Source organism: Nilaparvata lugens, chromosome 13 (genome assembly GCF_014356525.2).
Source record: "Nilaparvata lugens isolate BPH chromosome 13, ASM1435652v1, whole genome shotgun sequence".
Lineage (NCBI taxonomy): Eukaryota > Metazoa > Arthropoda > Insecta > Hemiptera > Delphacidae > Nilaparvata > Nilaparvata lugens.
Window position 1 is genome coordinate 229750 of NC_052516.1, and position 27116 is coordinate 256865.

At 37.3% G+C, this 27116-nt stretch overlaps 1 protein-coding gene across 5 annotated transcripts in view; it reads left to right on the forward strand.

Moving 5' to 3' along the window:
* LOC120354085 overlaps window positions 1-26739 on the forward strand; it is a 50354-nt gene extending 23615 nt beyond the window's left edge. Inside the window, exons 1-7 of one of the 5 annotated variants that reach the window (XR_005572822.1) lie at window positions 2042-2480; window positions 2830-2934; window positions 3959-3986; window positions 5181-5285; window positions 20579-20626; window positions 24199-24320; window positions 26462-26488. Coding sequence is in view for 4 of the 5 variants with exons in the window: in XM_039440315.1 (XP_039296249.1) it covers window positions 2860-2934; window positions 3959-3986; window positions 5181-5285; window positions 20579-20687; window positions 24199-24320; window positions 26462-26487 (465 nt within the window). In the remaining variant the exon portion in view is untranslated. Of the gene's footprint in view, window positions 1-2041; window positions 2481-2566; window positions 2586-2829; window positions 2935-3958; window positions 3987-5180; window positions 5286-20578; window positions 20688-24198; window positions 24321-26461 lie in introns of those variants that run through there. The other 4 variants (XM_039440318.1, XM_039440316.1, XM_039440317.1 and 1 more) reach the window with 4 other exon arrangements.
* The last annotated feature ends 377 nt before the right edge of the window (window positions 26740-27116 follow it).

Consider the following 27116-nt stretch of genomic DNA (forward strand, 5'->3'; position numbering starts at 1 on the left):
GCATAGCATTAGATGTAGAGTGAAGGATTCACTTTAATCTGACAGTATAGATGTAGAGTGAAGGATTCACTTCAATCTGTCAGCATAGCATTAGATGTAGAGTGAAGGATTCACTTCAATCTGTCAGTATAGATGTAGAGTGAAGGATTCACTTCAATCTGTCAGTATAGCATTAGATGTAGAGTGAAGGATTCACTTCAATCTGTCAGCAAGGGAATTTTTCCCTCTCAAAGGGAAATTATTTTTTCCCTCGGGCAAGGGGAAGGGGAGAGAGAGAGAGAGAGAAAGATATATCTCTCTCTTTTCATCCCCCTCATCACCACTGGGCAAGGGGAAGGGGAAATCTATTTTTAGAACACCCCCCACCCTGCGGGCGGGGGGAAGGGGCGGTGTGATGGACGAGGGGAGAGAGGGGGGAGGGGATTTCGAGCAAAAAAGTCCGTCCAAACTCTTAGTTTGTATCTACTTATACACGTACAGGATAGGAAATCCAGGAATTACGCATCATCAAGTCTGAACCACTGGTTCTATTAACTTGAAATTCTACACATAGATTCTTTATTTACTGAGGATGGTCATCATCATCATCATCATCATCAGTGTTCTGCCCTAGGACACCCATACATGATTCCTCCCTCTCCATTCCTCTCTGTCCTGTGCTATTCTCTTCAGCATGGAGTATTTTCCCTCCTCCCTGACATCATCAACCATCTTATCAAGATGGTTATAGGCCTATTTTTAATTCTCCAAGATTCCAGTAGGTCAAGTTTTCTGTTTGTAAGTTCTTCAATTGGACCCTTGTGGAGAATGGGTTACCTGCTAGTCTTATTCAATATTGATTGAATAAAAATATAAGAAAATTGTCGAAACCACAGATTTTATTAAAAGTAGAGAGACCAGTTTCGGTTGTTACACCATTATCAATCTCTGCTAAACTCTGGTGGATAATATTAAATTGTTCGTTCTTGATGATCAAATATATCCTGAATAAATAATATATTCACTAATAAAATATATCAATTCATGATTTGATAATAATCTTTCATCATTCAGATTAAATATGCTGTAAATCTGTCATATTTCTAGGTAGTTCAATAACAATCATTACTTGGCAATGGAAATGAGTTGGAAAAGGATAGAGCTATCTGCTTTGTCTAGTGACAGACAAGGATAGCAAACCAATGTTAATTGGGTACTGACTTTTGAACGTGATCCAACAATTAATTTATAGGCACCGCCTACTTTCTCTTGATTGGTGCATACCGTCATGTGATCTGTCCCACCATCATCGGAAATCATCAGACAGAAATATCGGACATGAGTAGGAAGCAGCATGACAGCTGTGTCCCGAACAACAATTTGTTAAGAATTATAGCCTATGAGAATGCTTTTCTATAGTTAGTTCCACGCTATGATGGCATTATTTGATTTACATTGGTGTCGCTATCCTTGCTGTCCATCATTCAACAAAGCATATAGCGCTATCCTTTTCTAGCATTGCAATAACGTTCCCAAATCGTTTAGTAACAATGTAGAAGTAATTAATTATTCAATCTCAATCTTGAAAATGTATTATTCAATTACCCATTGAAAAATACATTTTCGTGGCGAATAAAATATAATTGATTATTTTAAACAATGAATGATGTACTTCACTTTTGAAGGTATTGTCAAGGAATAAACAATCTAGAAGTTTTCTCTGGTAAACAGTATAGAGGTATAAAAGTATACGGTTTATATAGTATATGAACGGTATAGAAGATTTCTCTGATAAATTTAGCAGTGTCAGTGTATTTTGGGTGAATACCCAATCAATGACTGATCAATACTTTGAATTAAGTAAACAATTATATATTTATTATAGAATATTTCTCTTGTATCGCCTTTCGGTTGGATAGGTGGTGATAATCATTATCGCTATCAGCTATCCTCTACAGAAGGCAAGACAACATTCTCATAGAAATAATTACTTATTCTCATTACAAAATACTGTTGGGAATGGAATCGTTCAATCAAACTTCATTCCCTACAAGTGTTCAATGATCGATGAAAATAATTATCATACATGGCAATTGATCAAGCAATCAAGCATATACGTCATAGCGATAATTGCAGCACCTTAATAAAGTCTAGGAATAAATGAGATCTGAGTAGATATAGCTGAAGATGATACAATTAAAAACCTTGAAAACCCAGATGGAATTATTACATCAATCGATAAAAACTATTGAATTATCAATGAATTACCCAACACTATTGCTAGATCAATAAATCTATGATCCCGATTATGATGTTTGAAATAGAACATTTCGAATCCAACAATTTATCTTTGATAAAAACTTTATTACGTATTTGATAACTCGGTAGGTTCCATTTATGTATGGTTTATGAATTGAGAGTAGCTCAACAAGAATAATAGGATTTTTCAGTTTGATTGATAAGGTTGAAACATCTCAAATTAACCGAGGTAAAAACATAAGGTAACTGATTCTAACTTCTGTACTTTATTTATTTCATTATTGTAAGAAATTTAATGTTCACGACCTAATAGTAGATGAATGAGTATTATAATATTAGTTGATGAGGTGATTAGCATGATTGGTGATTTATATTATATGTTATACTTTATTCATAGATTTATTATCGCAAATGACACTCATGTGAATGAAATTGGTAGATAAAATAGTAACGCTTTAAGATATGAAAATTGCTATACGATCTGGGAAAATAAACCATTTCTTACATACAGTAGCGGAGCAGCCTACATTAAATTCATGATACATTTTTTCTGGATCTTGGTTTATTAATTATTCTTCTTTTGGTTTTCAGATTTCAGAATAGAAAGAAAACTATTTGAAAATGTTACAACTGAGAATCAATTTAATTTATCTCACAGTATCACTGCTGGCCATATTGATGTATATTTCTTCAACGGTACGAATTTCAGTTACTCTAATTTCAGTGTTTTCAAAAATAAGTCTAAAATAAGTACTTGATCTTTCAAATGCCTGTTTAGTCGTGGCTTGAGCTATTCATTTATTGGGATTCAGAGCCAAGCCACACGGAGTGTTTTTTTAGGCATTTTCATACTCGTAGGCAAGCTCTCCGATTGGCTGATTCCCGAATGTCAACCCAATCAGTCAGTCGGAGAGCTTCCTGCCCTGCCGACTCGTCTGAAATCACTAAAAAACGCTTTGTATGGCTTGGCCCTAACTCAAAACTGTAAGCATTGATGCTCTCAATAAGGAATTCTGCTTCCTATATTAATTTCAATTCGACTGACTATAATATGAAGCTTGCTATAATTTATTCCAATTCGACTTATCTATTGACGTATGAATTATTATCCAAGTGTGACATATTCATCCTTGAATTTTAATATATTTTCATTCTTTTTAAAAATACGTGACCCATTACTCAAAATATCATTCACTTATCCCACACCAACATAGAATCATAGGTGATTCGATTTCCCCAGATCTTCTATCGTCACATTATACTTTCTTGATCCATATTTTGAGCTGCGATGTAGTCTACAGTTTGCCTAGCACATTTGTGTGCATATTAGCCTTGCCTAGCACAGTTAGATTTTTCATTTTTATTATTCATTCATTGAAAAGTTACACTATATTATCAATACTGACACGTATTTTAACCGAAATGTAGTCAATTATTGAGATTTATGTTATATCCTTTATATCTTCCTCAAGAAACGACTCTTCTTCTATACCGTATACCTAATTGTTACAGTCTTTTTACTAGAGTAAGGTGCGATTATTCATTTAGTAACTCTTTATTATTTTTTTACTATCAGATTTATTGACATTTTGATTATCAATATAGAAAAGTACACAAATTACGAGGTGAACTTTTTATATTTATAATCAAAATGTCAATAAATCTGACAAGAAATTGACTAAATCTATGTGAGAGGGTAACAAATGAATCTCTATTTCAGGAAGCTTATTCTGAAGCTGAGTACAAAGGTAGGATAGTTATATTCATGTTACTCAATTTATTTCACTTTTATGGGGAGGGATTAAATTGTAATAGAAACAGTTGGTATCTTTCATTATTCCACAGATTAAAATGAATTAGAAATTGCTTTTGTTCAAATGCTAAATTGATGAATATTATCACTAAACGAAAATCCCAATTAATTGCTGTAAATGATGCTTTTATTTTTTCATGGAACTGGATATAGCCTATGAATTGTTGGGTAGATTTGAAAAAACCATTTTTTATTATTATTCGTTATTTTTAATATATTTTGCTTTTTAAGAAAATATAGTTGACTATAGTATTAAAAAAAAGATAAAACTCAATTGCATATAGACGACCTTCATCTCAGACGGACAAAAGGATTTTTGGTTTCTAATTTTCTGAAATAACACAATTGTTCTTAAGTTTTCAGTGGTTATTAAGTAGTTTAATATTGAATTGTAATCAATTACTCGCGCTCTGCAGGGGGCTTATATTGTCCCTTGCACCCTCAGTAGGGAGGGTTAACACGCAGCCTCCGCGCTTCGCGATCCGGCTAGGAGGTGGGCTGCGCCTCAAACAAAATCTTTTGTGAGAAGCAAATTTGAATGTGTCCCAAAAATTTGGGGTGTCCTAGAGGTGCCAAGGGGTGGAGTTTTCAAGATTTGGACGTCTTCCTGTAGTCTCCAGTATATGTCCTCTAACTAAATATGTGTTCACTTTCAGCAGACAAAAAGCAATATTGGCTGTGAATTTTTTTGTCATTTAATAGGTATACCTAATTAAGTATCACATCGATCTAATTTCAAAAATAATTATCTTAAAGATTCTTGAAAGAGAAATGTAACCTATATTATTAGGAAATTTTAAGCTGCGTTTACACCAAATAACAAAATGTTTATTTTTTCGTCCTTATAGATTATATTAGATTGAACGGAACTTGACAAACACATGTTCATCATGTGTATGATAAGTTATGCTCAATCTAATTCAATCTATAATGACGGAGAAATAAAAATTTTGTTAATAAAATTTGGTGTAAATGCAGCTCTACTGTTCACAAAATTTGAGAGAAGAACAATTTTGGTCTTAAGCCTTTTGCTCAGTCCCAGTCATTGCTAAATGATTTGTAACTAATGAGAATAAATCAAATATACTGATATTGTTCAATCCTTTCGAGAATTTATTAATATTTACAGAGATGTTTGGAATTATTGACATGGACAGTGACGGATTTATCACAGAAGAAGATTTGATTGAATTCATGGCAAGTGACAAGTCCAAAATCATTAACACAGACCATGGTGAGTTTGGAGGAGAATTATTTGAAGAGCACTTAATTTCAATTCCACAAAGACCTAGCCTACTTGACCCACACTCCAGATTTTATCTTAAACTCATACAACAATCTTGATTTGGAGGTTCATTATTAAATAGGTCTATTATTTTATTAAATTGTATGTGAATTAAATCATGAACTTTACATAAAAGGTAGATAAACTCTGGGATGTTTATTTTAAATTAAGGTTAAAAGCAGTTTTGGGCAAATGCCTGTTAGTTGGTCACACCTGGATTGTATCTATTGCCTATGAATACATATAAAACAATAAATAAAATATCAAAAATTTGCATGCTAGCTTGCATGCTTGGTCCAGTGGTCTGCTAGGACCTTCAGTCTGCTAGCACCGCCTGGTTCGTGGGTTCGAATCCCGCCGTTTGATCGGGTATGGACGTTTGAACATCTCATTCATCATCATCACCCACTCACAGGAATAAAGCTTATGTGGGCATCATCTGCAATGAAAAAAGTAGAAAGTCTTGAATGTCAAGAAGGCTATCAACATCGTAAAACTTGAAGAATACTTGACATTTTTTTCAAATTTGTTTTTCTCACAAATATTTTCAAATTACTAAAGCTTCATATCAGCATTTTTATTATGATACCAACATCTTGTGAATAGTCAATTTTTACTTTCCTTGCCCTATTACCATAGGTAAGGAAAGTATTGCTTTCCGAAAAAAATTAAGGTACCCCAATTTCTAAATTTCTATACGTTTCAAGGTCCCCTGAGTCCAAAAAAGTGGTTTTTGGGTATTGGTCCGTATGTGTGTGTGTGTGTGTGTGTGTGGTGTGTGTGTGTGTGTGGTGTGTGTGTGTGTGTGTGTGTGTGTGTATGAGTGTATGTGCGTCTGTGTACACGATATCTCATCTCCCAATTAACGGAATGACTTGAAATTTGGAACGTAAGGTCCTTACAATATAAGGATCCGACACGAACAATTTCGATCGAATGCGATTCAAGATGGCGGCTAAAATGGCGAAAATGTTGTCAAAAACAGGGTTTTTGGCGATTTTCTCGAAAACGGCTCCAACGATTTTGATTAAAGTTATACGTGAAATAGTCATCGATAAGCTCTATCAACTGCCACAAGTCCCATATCTGTAAAAATTTCAGGAGTTCCGCCCCATCTATGCAAAGTTTGATTTTATATTCTTAATTATTAATCTTCAGATACAATTTGAACAAATAATTTCAGGTGGAATAGATTGAGCATGAGAATCTCTACAATTAATGTCTAGTAACATTTTCACCTAAAATTAAAAATAAACTCGAAAATCAACAAAATGTGATTATCCAATTGCAAACTATTGGCAACTGTTGATTCTATTAAATGATTCACTATGAAGAGATAGCAGACCTCGTGTGTCTCCAGCGTTATTACCCTGTCACCAGCTGGCTCTAATCTTTGAATAGTAGACTTGAGATGCGCGGGAACACTACCGTAGCATCAGGTGATCAATTTTCATAACGGCAAGGAAAGTTGTGTGAGTGCGCCACACCAGATTTTTTAAGTTATTGTCATTACATCCTTGAAGTAGAGCACTGAATTATTATGAATGTCGCCTCTTTAAACTTTCCACTGACGACATTTTTTTCTGATTTACCAATTTGAAAAAATGGAACAAATTTCTAAGGAAAACTTATTAAATATTTTCACTTTTTGAGCTATGAGCGCCTTAACTTAGAACATTAGGGGTCATACGTTTCCAAAATATAAAAGTAGCAGATAAATTAATGATCGTTTTAAAATACATTATCCAAGATATTTCATTTCATGATCTATTTGATTTTTTTCAAAACTTGAATTACGACATAGCAGTCTGATCATCAGACTTAATTTAGGTTTTTGAAAGTAATCATCAACAATCAGTTTGTAATGGAAAGAGAAATTGAAGAATATTTGATTTCTTAGAATATCAATTCAAGAGAAATTTAATCTCGTTCCGAAAAACTTGGATAGTACAGTAGTCTAATGGAATAATCATTAAGAAATAGCTCAGGTTATTTTTCAAAAATTGAATAGTTTTGAAAAATAATTCAAATTGGGATTTTTAAATAAGATAGATTCTCCTAGAATTGTTATTCTGAGAATTCAAAGATATTATGTCATGATATAAAAAATATCTTGGAGAATGTTGTCACAAAGAGAATTTTTGTGACGGATGGAGAGCCATCATCTAGCATAAAATTAGCGAATTTATTCTATTTTAGAATAAGAATAGGATCAACTGCCAGATATATTTTGTTGGACTTGTAGTTGTGTATGTACATCATCACCATCGCTGTCAACCCCTATAAATCATCAGCAACAGATTCATCATAACCAGAAATTTCCAGATCTTGTTTACCACTCTGAGCATTTTCGTATTTCGCATTAGCAGCACCCGTTTCATCAAAATGATAAGCGGCTACCGAGTCGGGTCGGTATCGTTCTTCATGAAATTTCTGGAATAGAAAGATTGTTTACCGGCCTAATTTAGTGTAGTAATTAGTATCATTGTCATCATTAGCTGCACCCTTAACATCAGGAGCAGCTGAGTCAAACCCTGTCACATGACCAGTGGTGTGATCGTCTTTTCAGACTCCCATTGGTCGGCAATCTCTTTTCCCCCGGCCTCCTAACTTTCAGCGACCTGGTGCTGCTTCAAGAAGACCTGGGAGAGAGGCAGTTGTTCGGTGAACGGGTTTGTGTACGGCTGCGTTCCGAGCGGCGCTCCTAATAGTGGTGTACTAGAGGGTTAATATTCTATTCTGTATTTTAGTGAATGGAATATTGTATGTCGAATTGCCGACTGTATTTGAAGGTGGATTTTCCTGGGGGATTCTCTGTCCTTGTAGGTTCATTTAGGGTAGTTGTTCAGTGGTTGAGCATGAGATCGGGTCGCGAGTCTCCTCTCCTTACGACGTTCCCGGTACTAATTATTTATAGGGGAATTATTCTATTTTGTGTTAATATAGAATATTGTAGGATGAGTTCCAGAAAACTCGAAGTTAGAACTTCCTTGTGGAATTTTCTTTCTTGTCGGCTTTTTTTCCTAAATTCATATCACTATGGGTGAACGAGTTATCCTTGGTTTTGAAACCTGTAAGGGATCTCAAGTTTGTGCTACAAATAGTTGAGTGGGAAATTTGACTAGGCTCTTATAGCGGATTATTTTTTTTGAGTGCTTAATTTAAAAGTCTCGATTCTGTCGCTTCACGACGTTTAAGTTTAGTGCGGGAATTTGTTCGCTATTCTCCATATTTGGTTCTGCAGTGATTCAGGTAACTGTATGTTAGGACTGGTCACTAGTGTGCATTTCCTCTTCTGTAATAAGGTAATCTCAGTTTTAAAGGGTGTATTTTCCTTATTTGATTTTCATATCATTAGGTGGCCCTGTATTTTAACTTATTTAGCAAATTCAGACTTGCTATAATTCCAAGTAGGAAAATCCCAATCCTTTTTCTAGAGAACTCAGGTGCAGCTTGAGTTCGTCCTTGTCAAAGTTTCTAGACTGCGACGTCCTTTCGCTTACTTTCTTTGCACTTTCCCTATTCTAAAATCCTTCTAGCTCTCAGGTACAGCTTGAGGACTTCCTCGCCGAAGTTTCTAGACTGCGGCATCCTTTCTCTTACTTTCTCTTCACTTTCCCTATTCTAAAATCCTTCTAGCTCTCAGGTACAGCTTGAGGACTTACTCGCCGAAGTTTCTAGACTGCGGCATCCTTTCTCTTACTTTCTCTTCACTTTCCTCATTCTAAAATCCTTCTAGCTCTCAGGTAGAGCTTGAGGACTTCCTCGCCGAAGTTTCTAGACTGCGGCATCCTTTCTCTTACTTTCTCCTCACTTTCCCTATTCTAAAATCCTTCTAGCTCTCAGGTACAGCTTGAGGACTTCCTCGCCGAAGTTTCTAGATTGCGGCATCCTTTCTCTTACTTTCTCTGCACTCTCCCTATTCTAAAATCCTTCTTGCTCTCAGGTACAGCTTGAGAACGTCCTTGTTGAAGTCACAGACTGCAACACTTCCTGCTCTCAGGTACAGCTTGAGAACGTCCTTGTTGAAGTCACAGAATGCAAAGCTTCCTGCTCTCAGGTACAGCTTGAGAATGTCCTTGTTGAAGTCACAGACTGCAACGCTTCCTGCTTTCAGGTACAGCTTGAGAACGTCCTTGTCGAAGTTCCCAGACTGCGACGCTCCCTGCTCTCAGGTGCAGCTTGAGAATGTCCTTGTCGAAGTCACCAGACTGAGACGTCCTTCCTGTTTCTCTCTCAACTCTCCCTATTCTAAAATCCTGCTAGCTCTCAGGTATAGCTTGAGGACTCCCTTGCCGAAGTTCCCAGACTGCGGCATCCTCTCTCTTTCTTCCTCTTAATTCTTCCTACCCTGTTTAGCGCGAGATCTCAGTTCCAGACTGGAGATCGTTCCTGTCGCGGTCCTCAGACCAGCGAGAGGTGTAGGAAACCTTGTGTAGAGCAGGATCTCAGTCACAGATTAGAGATCGACCCAGTCGCGGTCTTCAGACCAGCAAGAAGCTTAGGGAATCCTTGTAAACCTTTCCCCATCCTCTCATAATAGTTGACATACTGACTATTAATTTAGAAACGTTTTGGACGATTGAGAGTGATTCCCATACCCTTAATGGCAGTCACAGATCAACCCTTGATAACCGGCGCGCAGTCACCAGATTAGCGCGGAAATCCTGTTTAGCAGTTTCAGAATTGCTGAAAATCCTTTCACAGCTGCAGGCTCGTGATTCAGAAATCCGACACCCGAAACCTCATCCTCTAAACTTTAATTATCATAAAATTGAAATAGATACACTGTGTTTAGCTAGCAGGTCCAGCTTGCTGAGAGCTAGAGCGCAATTCTCAGATTGTGGATTATTGAGCAGATATTTATTTGCTGTAGAGAATAATAATCTTATTATTGATTCTCTTTTCCCTATACCCTATACCATATACCTCATACCCTGCACCCTATTCTCTATAGCTTACACCCTATACCGTGCTCTATTTGACAATATCTTAAATACCACTAACAACTCCATAGTTCCGCCATACCGTTACTCCATAGCCCTCACCTTAAACCCCATAGAAAAACCACATCCCGGGCTTGCAGGTACAGCTTGCTCGCCGTCAATTCGCAGTTGGTTCAGATTGCGTACTACTTTTATAAATAGACTTATTGGTAGGGATCTGATAGTCAGATCCGTCTCCTTGTATAGGGTTATCTTAATCTCCCTTAACACCCACCCTGTATTCCAAAGGCCGAGGGCCAAATCAGCCAGCAACAGCACGGACAAACACTCTTCCCCTGAAATTAAAAATCTCGCGAAAGAAGCAGAGGGTAAAGAATCAGGATAGAGGGAGAAGTATAGATCCGGTAACTCCACCTGTCAGTACGGCTACTGACCCCGACCCATATCCGACTGTAGCTAGTCCGTGTTGTAGCAATACTTCGCAATTATTAGGAAACCAAGAGGGTGGAATAGGATATTTCTAATAAAGCTGACGTCTCCGATCGTGGGGCTAAGACGTCTGGCGCCCAAGAAAATCGCGAAGAGGGTTTAGGTGAATCCCAATCCGCAATGAGTGTACACGGAGAAGAGACTACTCATCAGGATGATGAAGTTGTACAGGCGGTCCGCCGGGAGGACCTTGCGGAACGCGAAGCCGACCCCAGAGTGTCGTGGGTGTATTGGCTGAATAAGGAGGAAGCGGTCGGCTACCTAGAGAGTCTCGGCCTGTCGGCAGCGGGGACTGTGAAGGAGCTGAGGAGGAGGATGGTCGAGCACCTTTGATCCCGGACCGCTGCTGCCTCTCAACCAGGTACAGAGCCGGCACTGTCCCGCTCTCCAGGCACGTATAGTCAGGGAGAAGTCTGCGACAAAGTAAGAAGTTGGAATTTACATTTTGATGGTGTATTGGATGCTCCCAGTTTCATCAAGAGGCTCGCGGAACTCCAGGGCGCATATGGGATCTCTGGGGAGCAATCTCTTATAGCCCTGCCAGAGCTGATGGAGGGAGGGGCCCTACTTTGGATGCGGAATCGTCGATCCCAGTGGAGGACGTGGGCAGACTTTGTAGAGGCATTTAAACTCCGTTATTATCCCCATTCTTATAGTAACGACCTTGAAAGTCAGATCATTTCAAGGAAGCAGAGGGAGGGCGAACCAGCTGATGAGTATGTCGAAGCCTTGCTTACCTTAATGAGACGGTTAGGTAGTTATGAGGGGGATAGGATGCTTCAAAGATTGTATTTAAATTTATTACCGAGGTATAAATTATATGTTTGTAGTGTAGGGGTTAAAAATGTAGATGAGTTGTTAGATGTAACCAGAGAGTATGAGGCGATTTGTGCTGGAGAGAAACGGGAGGTTATCTCTGAAAAACACGAAAAATGATGGAGAAAAACGGAGTGATTTTCAGTCTAAAGCCGCGCCGAAAACGCGAGAAAATAGGGTAGGAGAAATTCAAGAACCTAAGTGTTGGAATTGTAATAGAATAGGGCATTGGAAGTCGAATTGTCCCGAAATTTCTAGTTGTCAAAAGTGTAAAGAAATTTTTGATTATTGTAAATGTGTCTCAGAAACTAATAAGGTATCAGGAGTCGCTGTAGTGGAGTCATCACGTGTTTTAAGTACGAGGTCAAAGTTGGGGGATGAGCGCATTTTTATTGATGTAGAAATTGCAGGGCAAAAATTTATTGCACTGTTAGATATGGGATTAGAGGTATCCTGTATTAGTGGAAAAGCTCTTAAAGTGTTAGAGGAAGTAGGGTGTGTTAGAAAAGAAAATTGTAGTCACCATGAAGTATTAACTAATTGGAAGTATAATAATTTTCCCACAAAAATTATAACTAACTTAAAAATAGAAAATATTTTAGTTTCATTTCAACCGGTAGTTGTAGAGGGGCTTTACCATGATGTCTCATTGGGTATTTCATTTATGAAACAGCATAATATGAATATTCAAATGCGTAATAGAATTGTAGAGTGGGAACCTAGTATAGTAGATAATGGAGTAACAGGTAGCTTAAAGCGTGAAGGGATGTCTAAGTCTTGTATCTCAAAAGTTGCTACAGTAGCTAGCGAGAGACGGGAGAGTGAGAGTGATGGAGATGGGATTTATGTCCACGTAGGAGTAAGTGGAATGGATCTTAATGCTTTAATTGATATGACGACTGATAAAACATTTATCTCTTCTGAAGTAGCTAACCGTCTTGGAGTAGAAGGGGAGCCCATTTCACTGGTTATCGTTTGTGGGAAAAATTATAATTGGAAGGTATCTATCACACCTAATATAGATTCGCGAATGGTTTTAGGGTTGAAAAATCTCCGTGATATGAGAGCTGTAATAGAGTTACAGCCTCATGGTATTCGCTTGAGGAGTAGGAATGATAAGGGTAAATAATCAGTTGTCTCCGGGATGGAGAAGGTAGATAAATCCCCTGTAAGAAAACTTGAGAAGTTTTCACCTATCTCTGAACAAGCTCCTGTAAGCGGGGAAAAAGTAAAACTCCATAAAAGAGTTGAATCTATTAAACTTTATACCTGTCCTATAAATATAGAGAAGCAGGGAATGCTCTAAATATTAAGAATAGGCAGGATAAAGTTGTGGTACGGGGTGTACTGTCACGGTTTCCTCATATAGAGGGGGGCGAGTGAATAGAGTTAACTCAGGTTGTAGTGTAGCTCATTCAATTGAAAATCGCCGTAGTGGTAGCGAATTTAGTGGGAAAGGAGAATTGAAAACCCGATCCGAGATAAGGAGATCAGGGGTGAATGATTTTGATAACAATTCATTGTATTCCAGCTGTCAACAGTACAGAAGCTGATGGAGAAGAGCGAAAGAAATAGGTAGTATTGCTCATGTGTGGAGCGGGTTGCCGAATGTGCGTTTCAAGGTGCTCTAGTGTAGGAGCAGTACTAGGTAGACTCCTAATGTGTTCCATATGAGGGGTGAATGGTTCTCTTTTCTTCTTTCATCTTTTTCTTTTCATTCTTCAAAGGTTGGTGCACCGTTTTACTTTTCCTTTCTTTTCAGATTACTCCATACCTGTGTTGCTGTCGGCTAGGGGCTGTTGTTATCGTGTTATCGGGAGATAACGAGCGACAAAGTCTATTGCTAATATTGCTGTTATAATCGTTGGAGCAACAGGTTATTTCTTTTTCAGCGTTGGGTCATGCTTATCATGTGGATTCGAGAAGCCTGACCTACTGCACTAATTATTCTTTTTCTTTTCAGCTTGACACTCTTCTTTAATTTCTCTCTTTATTCGTCCTGTTATCTTCTCTCTTTCACTTCCTTCTTGTTTTCTGGAGTGCAGTACTTCAGGCATGTGATCATGTGTTCATCACGGATTCAACCGGTACCTCAGATGCTGTATTTTCGTCTCATCGCAAACCCCAACCCCCCCTCCTTAGTAGGAGTGGGGTGTCACAAAGAGAATTTTTGTGACGGATGGAGAGCCGTCGTCTAGCATAAAATTAGCGAATTTATTCTATTTTAGAATAAGAATAGGATCAACTGCCAGATATATTTTGTTGGACTTGTAGTTGTGTATGTACATCGTCACCATCACTGTCAACCCCTATAAATCATCAGCAACAGATTCATCATAACCAGAAATTTCCAGATCTTGTTTACCACTCTGAGCGTTTTCGTATTTTGCATTAGCAGCACCCGTTTCATCAAAATGATAAGCGGCTACCGAGTCGGGTCGGTATCGTTCTTCATGAAATTTCTGGAATAGAAAGATTGTTTACCGGCCTAATTTAGTGTAGTAATTAGTATCATTGTCATCATTAGCTGCACCCTTAACATCAGGAGCAGCTGAGTCAACCCTGTCACAAGGACCAGTGGCGTAATCGTCTTTTCAGAGTCCCATTGGTCGGCAATCTCTTTTCCCCCGGCCTCCTAACTTCCAGCGACCCGGTGCTGCTTCAAGAAGACCTGGGAGAGAGGCAGTTGTTCGGTGAATGGGACCAGGTAAAAATTCGTTGTGTAGAGGATTTCGTCAAGTGGAGGTTCTTATAAAGAGGTTCGGCTGTATTCTCAAACTCATATTTTTTGGTCTATAGTCTAAATATAATATAAATAAAATGCAATTTCTCAGAGATTTCTTCAATTTCTTTTGTGGAGGGTGAATTCTCGTAATTTCAAAAAACTCTCCTAAGCTCGAATAATTTTCTACTATTCAGACAATACCATCCAAATTTATATTTTTTTCAAATAAAGGCTCTCAATCAGACTTGAAATGTAGACAATTGTACCTCTCACAAGTTCAATTATTGTTTTATAATAGTGTGAATATTGAGTGGGTTATTATTGTAGTTGTTTTTGTGTATCTTATATTATTTTTCAGGTTTTTGAACTGAAATGAACTTTGAATTTTACTGTATGTTGAACCCTGCGTTTCAGTCTGAGAATTGACTCTGTCTTGTTTGAATTTGCCAACTTGTTGCTTAGTTGTCGAAATAAAAGCAATTTTCGTGCATTTTTCAAATGCAGTTTCAATTTCTTGTCAAAAAAGCTACTGTATTTGGGAATTGTAAGACCATTGACCTTTTTGCAGCTTTGGCTTTTCCACTGGATGTTATGCTCAACGCTCGTGGAGGGGGAATAATTTTCAGTGAAAAGGCCTCAGTTGGTATTGAGACGTGAACGGGAAATCATGTAATGGTGCACGAGCCTCGATCCTCTGAATGGGTCTGTTGCCCATCCAGAGGGACAAATTGAAAAGTTTTTTCAGTTATCAGTAATTTTTATGTAGTTGAATAGGAACCAAAATTTAATATTGTTAGTGAGAGTAGAACCAGGAAATTATTTGTGCATGTGAGTACCAGTATAGTGAGTTTTCTTAAATCGCATGTGTGTGTTTCTGAAGAGTCGAAATTTGAATTGTAAAAATGGTAAGTGCCAAACTTTTGTTGCCTTCATATTATAGCTCAAAATTTAGCAACATAGAATGACTGAGGCCCGAATTTAAATGCAGCAAGTTAGCAGGTTCCCAAAATGTATAGATTAAAAATGGAGTATGTCTTCTTGACCTGAATCAATTGCTGAATAACTTTGTTCTGTTTGAAAATTTGACATGTTACCTGACTCTTATTAATTCGTTCTACCTATTTGGAGCTCAATAAACCCTGAAATCAAATTTTAAAAGTATTTTCATTGAAGTTCCTGGCTCGAAGTTACTATAGTTGCTAGAATAGGTGACAATGATGATAATCTGTGCTTTTGAATGAACGAATCCACTAAAAGCTCCCAACCAATCAAGGATTCAAATACCGGTAGATGAATTGATAGCAGTAAACTTTAGCAAATATTATAGAAGAGAAGAAACAACCCCCCTCCGTTTACATTTGGTAGCAGCGGTGGGATGGAAGGAATTATTGTGATCGTTGTGAGAGATGACGCCATTCACGCTGTTGTACTGGAGTCCACTGTTCCTGAGACATTGGTGGCAGAGATCTTCATTGGTTGCGCTGAAGCAAGCGGTTCCCGTCATCAGCTGACTGACCTAAAACTGACAGACTGGCTGCCGTTCCAGCTGATGTTAACCAATGTAAATGGAGGGGGTTTGTTTCTTCTTTTCTATAATATTTGCTAAAATTATGCTAAAATTTACTGCTATCAAATCATCTACTGGTATTTGTATCCTTTATTGGTTGGAAGCTCTTAGTGGATTCGTTCATTCAAATGCACAGATTATCATCATTGTCACATATTCTAGCAAACATAGTAACTATGAGCCAGGAACTTCAATAAAAAGTACTTTTCAAAATTCAACCTCAGGTTTATTGAACAAATTAAAGAATCTATAGAAATCATGTCAAATTTTCAAACAGAGTTTCTCAGAAAAAGAAGGAATATTCAATTCCAATCTATACATTTTGGGAACCTGTTAACTTGCTGCATTTAAATTTGGGCCTCGGTCATTCTATGAAACTAGATTTTTATCTTAATAAGAAAAACAACAAAAGTTCGGCACTCACCATTTTAACAATATTCAAACTTGGACTCTTCAGAAACACTCACATACGCTTTAATGAAACTCACTATACTTGAACTCACATGCACAAATAATTTCCTGATTCTACTCCTACTAACTCTATAAAATTTGGTTTTCCTATTCAACTAGATAAAAATTACTGATAACTGAAAACATAACAATGTGTCCCTCCGAATGGGAAATGGGCCCATTCAGAGGACCGAGGCTTGCACACCATTACATGTTTTCCCAGTTATGTCTTAATTCGAACTGTGGCCTTTTCACTGAAAATTATTCCCCCTCCACGAGCATTGAGCATACCTTCCACTGGAAAAGCCAAAGCTGCAAAAAGGTCAATGCTCATACAATTTTCAAATACAGTGGCTTTTTCGATATGCAATTGAAACTGCACTTGGAAAATGCACGAAAATTGCTTTAATTTTGACAACTAGGCAACAAGTTAGCAAATTCTAACAAGACAGAGTCAATTCTCAGACTAAAACGCAGGGTTCATCATACAGTAAAAATCAAAGCTCATTTCAGTTCAAAAACCTGAAAAATAATATAAGATACACACAAACAACTACAATAATACCCACTCAATATTCACACTATTACAGTTTTATACATTATATCAATCGTCAATGGCATTGATCAGCTTTGGAATCCAAGCCAGTTCTAATAATTCTTATTGATTGACTTACTTGACTTAGTTCCTGTCGCTCCTTGAGGAGCATAGGGCTTCCGAGAATGTCCTCCATCCAACTCTGTCGCGTGCTAACGCCTTCACCTCCAACCACGTTTTGCCGGCTTTCCCAATTTCTGTCTGGATGGTACGCTTCCACGTGATTTTTGGGCGTCCTCTTGCACGGTGTCCTTGAGGATTCCAGTCCAATGCGTCTTTTTCAATGGCACCTTCTTCCTTGCGCAACGTGTGCCCAATCCATCTCCATTTCCTTCTTTTTATCTGCATTTGGATTGGATCCTGACAGGTAGACTCCCATAGTGCTTCGTTGCTGATAACCTCTGGCCATCTGATGCCCATTATGCGACGCAAACATCTATTTACAAATACTTGTAACATTTTAGAGGTGACTGTAGTCACCTTCCAGGTTTCACATCCATATAAGAGGACTGATTTTACATTGCTATTAAAGAGTCGAATCTTTGTGGCTTTGGATATATTTTTATTTGCCCAAATTGGCCTCAATTGTATAAAAGCTCCATTTGCTTTCTTGATTCGACTCTTTACATCTTGATCAGCTCCTCCTTCTACAGTGACCATACTACCCAAGTATAAAAAGGACTCTACCAGCTCGATATTGAGTCGCCCATTTTCAAAGGCATGTCTGTTCTGCATTTACTCTCATTTCCTTTGTCTTTCTAGCATTTATCTGCAAGCCGGCCTTTATTGCCTCATTTGAAATATTTCTCAGCTTTTCTTGCATGTCAGTAAAGCGCTGAGCCAGTAGACATATATCATCAGCAAAGTCCAGATCCTCTAGCCGCCCTCTTAGGCCCCAAGGTATCCCTCTTCTCCTACCTCCACAGCTCTTCTCATCACACTGTCCAAAACCAGCAAGAATAACGTGGGAGACAACACACAGCCTTGACGGACTCCAGAAGTGACAGGTAGGGGTTCACTCAAACTTCCTGCATGGAGGACACGGCACTCACAATCCTCATACATATTTCTCAGAATGCTCACCATCTTCTGTGGGATGCCATAATTAATCAGTGTACTCCACATCACTCTTCTGTTAACTGAGTCAAAAGCTCTTTCGAAATCGATGAAAGCCAGGTAAACAGTGCTCTGCCATTCAACACTTTGCTCTAAAATTATCCTCAGTGTGTTTATTAAATCTACACAGCTACGGTGCTTCCTAAAACCAGCTTGTTCTCTCCGTATTTTCCTTTCAACAGAATCCTTTATCCTGTTTAGGATTACTCTTGCTAGCACTTTACTAGGCACTGAGAGCAGTGTTACCCCTCTCCAGTTTACACAATCTGTAGAGCAACCTTTCTTGGGTAATCTTATTGATTACTGAATAATAATTACTGAGAGTTCACTTGAAATGTTAACATGGGAGAAATTTCGTCAATTCTATGTATTTCAGAACAAACTTCTCAATTTGAATATAGCCTACTAATCCGAATAAAAATGAGATGGCATATAATTATACTCTAGAAATGATCTCTTACATTAATAGACAACTCCTCATACATCACACAATAATTATTATATCAAGTTCTACAATTATAATAGAGTGTGAAGTTTCCTTGTTCCTCGAGAATTATTGAACTCTGTTTTTTATAAGTTTAATCACAATTGAATGTTCATAATTTTACATAGTATGATCTATCAATACTGGGGGTTCCTCTTTTGTCAATTCTCCCCTATGTTTCCTTCTCATACATTTATTATCCATTTGAACTGAATACTCTCAGTAATATAACTTCATTTCAATCAAGTGAAAAATCTGAAACTGTGGAAATCCCATACACATTCCTTACAGCAACAAATTATTGTGTCAGTGTTACAATAATTTAAAAATTCTTATATTGAAATGAACAGTGAACCATACTTGATACTTGATACTTGATACTTGATGTCTTCGTCCTTGACTGGGGGTACCAGACAGACTGTGTCAAAGGTTTTAAAATATTCTAGAATAGTGGCTCCTCAGCCAGCTCAGTCAATGAATAAAACAGTTTTAAAATAGTGGCTCCTCAGCCAGCTCAGTCAATGAATAAATTGGTCTATTTATTAATGCCTGTCTGATGAGAGAGCAGAATCTGGTGCGAGGTTTATTTCTCACTTCAATTGGGAGTCTGTTATAAAATCTTAGTGCAGCTGATGGAAAACTTCTCTGCATGCTGGCCAACCGGCTGCGAGGAACTTCCAGATTGGTAGCATGGCGAGTGTTGTGGCTGTGAATTTCGTTTCTTCTCACCAACTTATGCTGATTGTCCCTGACATAGATCAAGGAGGACAGAACATACTGACTGTATATGGTGAGAATTTTCAGTTCCTTGAAAAGTGGCCTACAATGATATCTATGTCCTGCAAAAGAGATGATTCTGATTGCCTTCTTTTGCAGTAGTAGCACATCGTGACAAGAAGGTGCGTGTCCCCACAGCAGTAGGGGACACGCATATCAAAGGTCTCTCTGGAATTCTGAGCACAATCTAAAATAGCCATGTCGCTTCAGATTGTAAAGAGTTCTAGCTTCACTCCCTTAAATTTGCTGGAAACATCAAGGGAGAGTTACGAGGTTTTTGAATCATTGTTATCTTTTTGAATAGGGCTTGTTATTGATATCCTGTGTCTGTGTCTGTATAACACGTGGTGTGGAAAGTGTAGAGAATCCATTATAGCTCTCGCAGTAGAAGTTATCACTGAATGTATTCATTGACTTGACTATAGACAGTGTTGCCAATTTTCGGTGACTTCCTTTGTAAGAATGAACCTGTAGACTTCCACTTTCAAAACATGATAACGAATATGTGAAGATAAATACCGGTTATGTAACCCATTTAGTAGGATATTAACTCAAAAGGCATACTCGGATCACCTCATTTCGTAGGCTACATACTCATGGAGCATACACACTTCAGAGTCCCATTTAGTAGGTCCAACCGGAAAGAGTGTATGATGAATGTGTGTATGACGAATGTGGCGCGGATCTGGTGGATTTCTCTGTAAGCATAAGTATGTGAACTCTAGATGCGAAACGGGGTGATTTTGGAAAAAAAGTGTGCAAAGTAGTGATTCGGATTCAGAACAGTCCTAGAAGTCGTTTTGAGTGGATGCATACTGAGGTGCAAAACGGGCGCACCCCGTTTGGTAACCGCTCCCCGTTTCATGTTGTGCTTGAGCATAATTCTCCCTGTATGACCCCTCTTACAAACACACACACACACACACACACAGACCAATACCCAAAAACCACTTTTTTGTACTCAGGGGACCTTGAAACGTATAGAAATTTGGGTACCTTATTTTTTTTGGAAAGCAATACTTTCCTTGCCCTATTACCATAGGTAAAAAGCGTTTCTTTATGTAAAAGCGTTACATTTTGGTAAGTTGATACAGCTATCCAAATCGATATACCTAAAAAATGTCACCAGTAAAAAGTTAGCAGAAGCTTGGTGCATCACACACACCATAGATATCATTCACATATTTCTCAATCTTCTAATTATCTGCTTTTGAAGCTCACAATATATTTGTATTGATGTATCCTTTGCTTAAATATGACGTGATGTTGCATTTCAGGTGCTTTCGCAACTAATTTTTTAAGAGCGATTAAGGATTGCCAGGAAAGTAAGATGGACTTCTCCTCATTTTTCGGATTCATTAACAAAAAGGATAACAAAGATCTTGCGTAATTCTATGAATTTCCTTCTTACCTTATCTTTACCGTATACAGTGTCCCACCAAGGTTGTAACAGCCTTTGACCATAGATTCTACTCGACATTTCTGACAAAAGATGTTCAGTAAACTTTTTTCTTCTAGACCATAGTTTTCGAGATATATATATTTTTTGATATTTTCAGAAATGACCACTTACGGTCATTAAATACTCAATAACTCGAAAACTACTGATCGAATTTCAATTTCAAGGGTATTGTTGGAAAGAGAAAAACATTTCAAACAAGATTAATGTGATTTTATTTGTTGTTTGATATTCTGTAGTTTTTTATTAGGGCTTTAACTTGAAAAATTCTTTTCTTCAAATTCAAAGTCACATTTTAAACCGGTTTTTCTCGATTTTTCTCCGGGTCATTATAGTGGTTCTAATATTTCAAAAACCTCTCCTTTTCATAAGCTTTCGAATGAATATAAATTCGAAAAGGTAAGTTCCATGATAAAGTGTTCAAAACTGCTAATATCTGGAATGAACACCTCCAAAATGAGGAAATTCACAAACAGCATGCATCAGGTGGTTATCCTAAGGGTGAAATCACCTTATTTCTCTCTGACAATATCAACAAGTTTTAATCAACATTTTGTTATTCTACAATGATATGACTTTTTCAATAATTGCATTATTTCCTGTATCGTGAATCCTGAATGAAATAACAAGAAGTGTAATGTTTCAGCCCATTTTCAGTATAGTTTTCAGTGTGCTTTCCAGTTAATTGGCATGATATGTATCAACGTTTGCTAGTAGAGAAGTGTTCTCGTTCATCATCATGAAATTTACCTTGATTGAGTACTTGAACATGTTATTGGTGTATGGAGAGTGTGGATGCAATTCAAGAGAGGCAGAGAGATACAGGAGACGTTTTCCTGACCAAAAACTCCCATCTCATAACACGTTTTTAAGATTGAAAGATGTCAAGATAGTAAAGGTATAGGATCAGTTTCAAGGTAGGAGAGGCCCGTCTCAATTTCTGAAGCTTTTGAGAATCTTATTCTGAAGTATTTCGAGCAGAATCCTCGATCCAGCATCCGGCGGACAGCTGGAATATTGATGTTTCAAGAATGATAGTCCAAAGAATATTGATGAAGAATAACTTTCGACTATTTCACGAAACCCCAGCTCAAGAGTTGAATGAACCTGATACTGTTCCAAGGATGCAGTTTTGCCGTTTGATCTTAGCACAAGATTGTTTTTCAAACATATTATGGAAAGATCACAGATAAAATTACGTTCACAAGAACTGATGCTTTAAATTTCCATGATACACATACATGAGCCTTTCATTTTCCCTGCAAGAATAAATGGTGAAGTTTTTATGGACTTTCTGGTCAATGAGCTTCACGAATTGATGGAAGACGTGCCTCTCAATTTGAGGCAGAATATGTGGCTCCAGTTGGATGGCTGCCTCCCTCATTATATAAGAAACGTCTGTGGGTGGCTTGATAACTATGCTGGGCGGTGGATTGGCCGAGGTGGACCCGTAAGTTGGCCACCACGCTCACCTGATCTTACTCCAATAGACTTCTACTTTATGGGGGTTGTGGAAAGTAAACTTTACAGAGAACCTGTAGTGACCAGGGAGGAACTGATTCTCAGAATTTGATTGACGTTTAAAGTAATGAAGACACGTCCCAAAGAAGTGCGACGGACAACTCGATGCTTGATGAACGGCAGCAGAAGTTGCATAAACAGAAATGAAGGCTATTCTGAATTCCTGTATGCAGTGAGCATGATATGTAACTTGATTACAATCTGAATGATTGCCATAAGTTTTTTAATTCTGTCATTCATCTACTTCGAATTATATTCTTTGAATGAATTTCGTTGAATCTTGTAGAAGTGTATGATTAATATTTTATATAGGATTCAGGCTATATGCTCCAGAAAACAATGCAATAATCAGGTGATTTCACCCTTAGGATCACCGCTTGATGCATGCTGTTTGTGAATTTCCTTATTTTGAAGGTGTTCATTCCAGATATTAGTAGTTTTGAACACTTTATCATGGAGCTTGCCTCTTCGAATTCATACTCATTAGAAATCTTATGGAATGGAGAAGTTTTTGAATAATTGAAACCACTATAATTTCCCGGAGAAAAACCAAGAAAAAACTGTTTGAAATTCCACTTTGAATTTTAAGAATAGCTTTTTCTGAAGTTTAAAACCTAATAAAAAACTACAAAATATCAAACAACAAATAAAATTACATTGATCTTGTTTGAAATGTTTTTCTCTTCCCAACAATACCCTTGAAATTGAAATTCGATCAGTAGTTTTCGAGTTATTGAGTATTTAATGACGGAAGGTAGGCATATTTTTAAAATATCGAAAAATCTATATATCTCGAAAACGAAGGTCGATAGGAAAAATGTTTATTGAACATTTTTTGTCAGAAATGTCATGTAGAATCTATGGTTAACGGCTGTTACAACCTTAGTGGGACACCCTGTATATCAGGAGCCTCTTTCATAAAAATTCGTCCATCTATAATATTATAGATTACCACCACCACCTTGCCATTAAAAAAAAAAAGTTGTATTCAAGATGGCGGGCCAAAATTTAGAGATGACAGAAAATTCGTTTTTCAATTCGAATAGGTTCCCCAATTAGACCTATCATCAAATATCTTTAAAAAAATATGTTAAGCTTTTTCCATATAATTTTTACTAAGCCTGTACCTATATTCTACTACTCTATAACTAAGTATATTAAACCTGCAGATTTCCTAAAGGGTTTTGTAAAGCTTCATTACCAAATACATTTTACAATAACACAGTAACATTAATATACGTGTTAAAAAAACACTCATTGATCAATAATAATTGCTGTTTTCATACCTACTGGATAGTCATACCTATAAGTGATATTACTAATTATTTTTTGTCATAGTCATTCAATTTCAGCTGTTTTACATCCATGAAATCAAGCCGGTAAATAGCTGATTGTAGAACAAATTAACATATGATTCTTATTACAGCATACTATACTGCAAATACCTTAAAGAGATAAGGTCTGCATCTTTAAGGTCTTTGCTATACTATGATATATCATATGTTTTCTTTACAGTCGAGTATGTTTCCTAGTTTCAAACTTGGAACAGCAAAACTGCCGCCTTTAAGTGCTCTAGGTGGATGTTTTGTCAACCACAATCAAGAAATTCCTGATTCTAAACTTGTAAACTAGGTTATGTTTATAGAATGCATGTAGTAGCCTAATGTCAGCACAAGCAGGTAATGTTTTCTGATTCCCAATTATTCTTTTCTAGATTATTATGACAAAAAATAGTGTAAGTTACTTGGACGTGAATGTCTTTTGCAGTGCTCGAATGAAATTCTAGTCTCAGCTAACGCCTTTACTAGAAACATCATTCTCGCCTGCAAAACGGCCCTTCCCGTCCTTGTGACTTAGGATACTATTAATAAGTAATAAGTAAATCCTGGTGATGATAATGATGATCTTCATTTCCAGAACCAGAATGAATGATGTAAGGAAAAAATTTCCAAGAAAACAAAAAGTTTCCAGGGAAGACCTTTGTGAAACTCTGCAACTTGATGCTAATCAGTTTCCCAAACAAGAATACACAATCCATGGTATGTAGAACCTTCTTTGTATAATGTTATAGTTCCTAAAGCTGGCCCGTAAAAGAGAAGCCTACCATTATTATAGATGGTCCAACATTTATTTGCACTTGTCAAGAAACTAAACACAGATCTGACGTCGGAATTGCGAGGTTGGGTTAGGTTAGGTACCCTCGCTACCCTCATGACGAGGCGGGTAGAGAAGGTACTTTTCTGAAAACATTGGGCTACTGCATGCACCGATTAGTGTTATTCGAAAAAAAACATATATTTATAAAAATGTTCAATTTCAACAGTATGCTACTGAAACAGAAACATTAGGCGGAACTCAGCTTGTTCAATCAAAGTTGTCTCCCGAAAGATACCTATTATTTAGCTATAGTGAGATTAACGTTATTGACCGAGCGAAATGAGGTCTAAAATTCAAGTCGACGGTTTGGCATTTCTCTTCATGTTTATACATTTTCAAATGTTTATATGTTGCGCATTTACGGCGAAACGCGGTAATAGATTTTCATAAAATTTGACGGGAATGTTCCTTTTTAAATTGCGCGTCGACGTATACACAAGGTTTTTGGAAACTTTGCATTTCAAGGATAATAATATAAAAAGAAAAAGGAGCCTCTTCCATACGCCAATATTACGAGATTAAAATCAGACTAGAATTATTCATCATAAATCAGCTGTCGAGTAGATTATAAATTGCATGCCATGACGCATGCAATTCAATATCTCAATGTAACTTTTGGTAAAAAATCAGTAGCTGTGTGAACTATTAATTGCATGCCTCATCGAATGCAATTTTTATGCACTATTGATTGCGTGCAATAACACGTGCAATTACAATAGCTAAAATAACATTGTATTGTCTCTCGAACTTTCTCTGCTTTGAACTCGGGCTGTCCTGTTGCCAGTACGGTATGTCTTGAAGGAGATTAGCTTTTGATGTTAGCATTTTTGATACACCAACCCCAACAGCCATTAGCCGTTTTCACACCGATATCTCGCCGACATGACATACAGACAGGATTTACTCTGAATGATGGACAGTATAAGAGGAGGCTGCGGTTAATAACAGCGCGAGGTCTACTGTTCACATAACTACTAGTGAAGTTAGTGGAAAATATTGGATCACAGTTTTTTTCGATTCTCTGCGTTACCATATCACTGCATTCTATATAGTAGATTATTACTGATTCAGGATAGCCAAGACGACTAAAGCTAGATTCGCACAATATCACTATTTTCACAGTGTAGTGAAAATGTAGTAGTTAATCATGTCATATAAGTTCGTCTTATAGATTGGCACACAACAGTGAGAGTGAAATAGTTATTTGTGCAACTAGTGCGCAAAGTGACAGTTTGCTGCACCGAAACAGGCGAGGGCGGAATGGTTTCTTGAGTGCAGCAGAGGAACTTTGCGCACGTATTTCACATTAAGTTTTTCCTACAGTTACCATTGAATATGAAAAGTGGGTAATTATGGGTAAAATTGCCTGAAATGCATCAAATGTTTTTCTGTGTAATTTTATTATTGATAAAAACCTTAATCCTAAAATCCTAAAGTCCTCGTTGTCCTTGGTTATAATATCTAATACTAATAATTAGCGTGTTGTCCTTCGTTGCACCTCTCTCACTATAGCAGCCCAGTCACTGTTACCAACTTCATTTTGATTTTGCTGCACTGTTGCTCCATATAACCTACTAAGTATTTTGCGTTGCCATGTTGCAAATCTGGAGTGCAGAAAAATTTTTCCCGCACTAGAGCGGAAAAGTGATGCTTTGCGTTCTGTAATCAGTGCAGCAATGGCCACTTTTCAACGTAACTGTAGGAAAATATAATTATTGTCATAAGTTCCTATACATACTCAATCAGCCGGGCTGAGTTGGAATAGTCTATTAAAACTTGTGGGAATTATATTTTCACTGTTCACTGTTGTGTGCGAATCCAGCTTAAGACGTACCACCCTTGAGTCTGCTATCGCTACCTGGACGCGGGTTCGAATCCCGCCGGTAGGCATGGACGTTTGATCACCTCATCAATTCACCCTTGCATTCTCCATCACCCTATTCCAATATTTATTTTGATATCAATCTTATCAATGTTATTCATTTTCACAACTTGACTTCATCCAATTCAATTTATTTTTCAGAGATTGCAAATATGTACCTCATCTGATCAATGATAATTTATTACAATAGAATGGTAGCCTAATGGAAATACCATAGCAAGAGAATAAATATCATAGCATGAATATTCAATTCATGTTTTCTGGGAAAGGTGGTGGTGAAATATATTTTATATTGCTCTATTGTAAAATATAATAATCAATTATTGTGTAACTTTAGTACCTATTCCTGTATCAATCAATCAATGAAACCTAATTGAACTAGCGTTAGCGAGTTCTCACTTTTGAATTACTAAAGGCCAAAGTTGTTGTCCGTCTGTTTGTATATTCTACAATAACTTTAGAAATAATTGACCAATCAGCTTCAAATTTTGAACACTTATTCTTCGAACTTTTTTATAGGTCGAGTACGTTTGACAACAAAATTGACTCACTCCCTCGTCCTTTATCAGGATATGAGAATAACATTGAAAGAGTATAAGAAAAAAATGTGTTATGATTTATCATTTAGTCAGCTGAAGAGTTCATTACATACAATTACCGGTATACTACAGTTTTTCCATTCATTCATAATATCAGCTGATGCGAAAATGGTATTTTCTCTGACCAGCAGAGCAGGACTTTATTGGAAATCAAGGTTTGACTGTTTCATTTATACAGAGTGGGTGAAAAGTCCGAG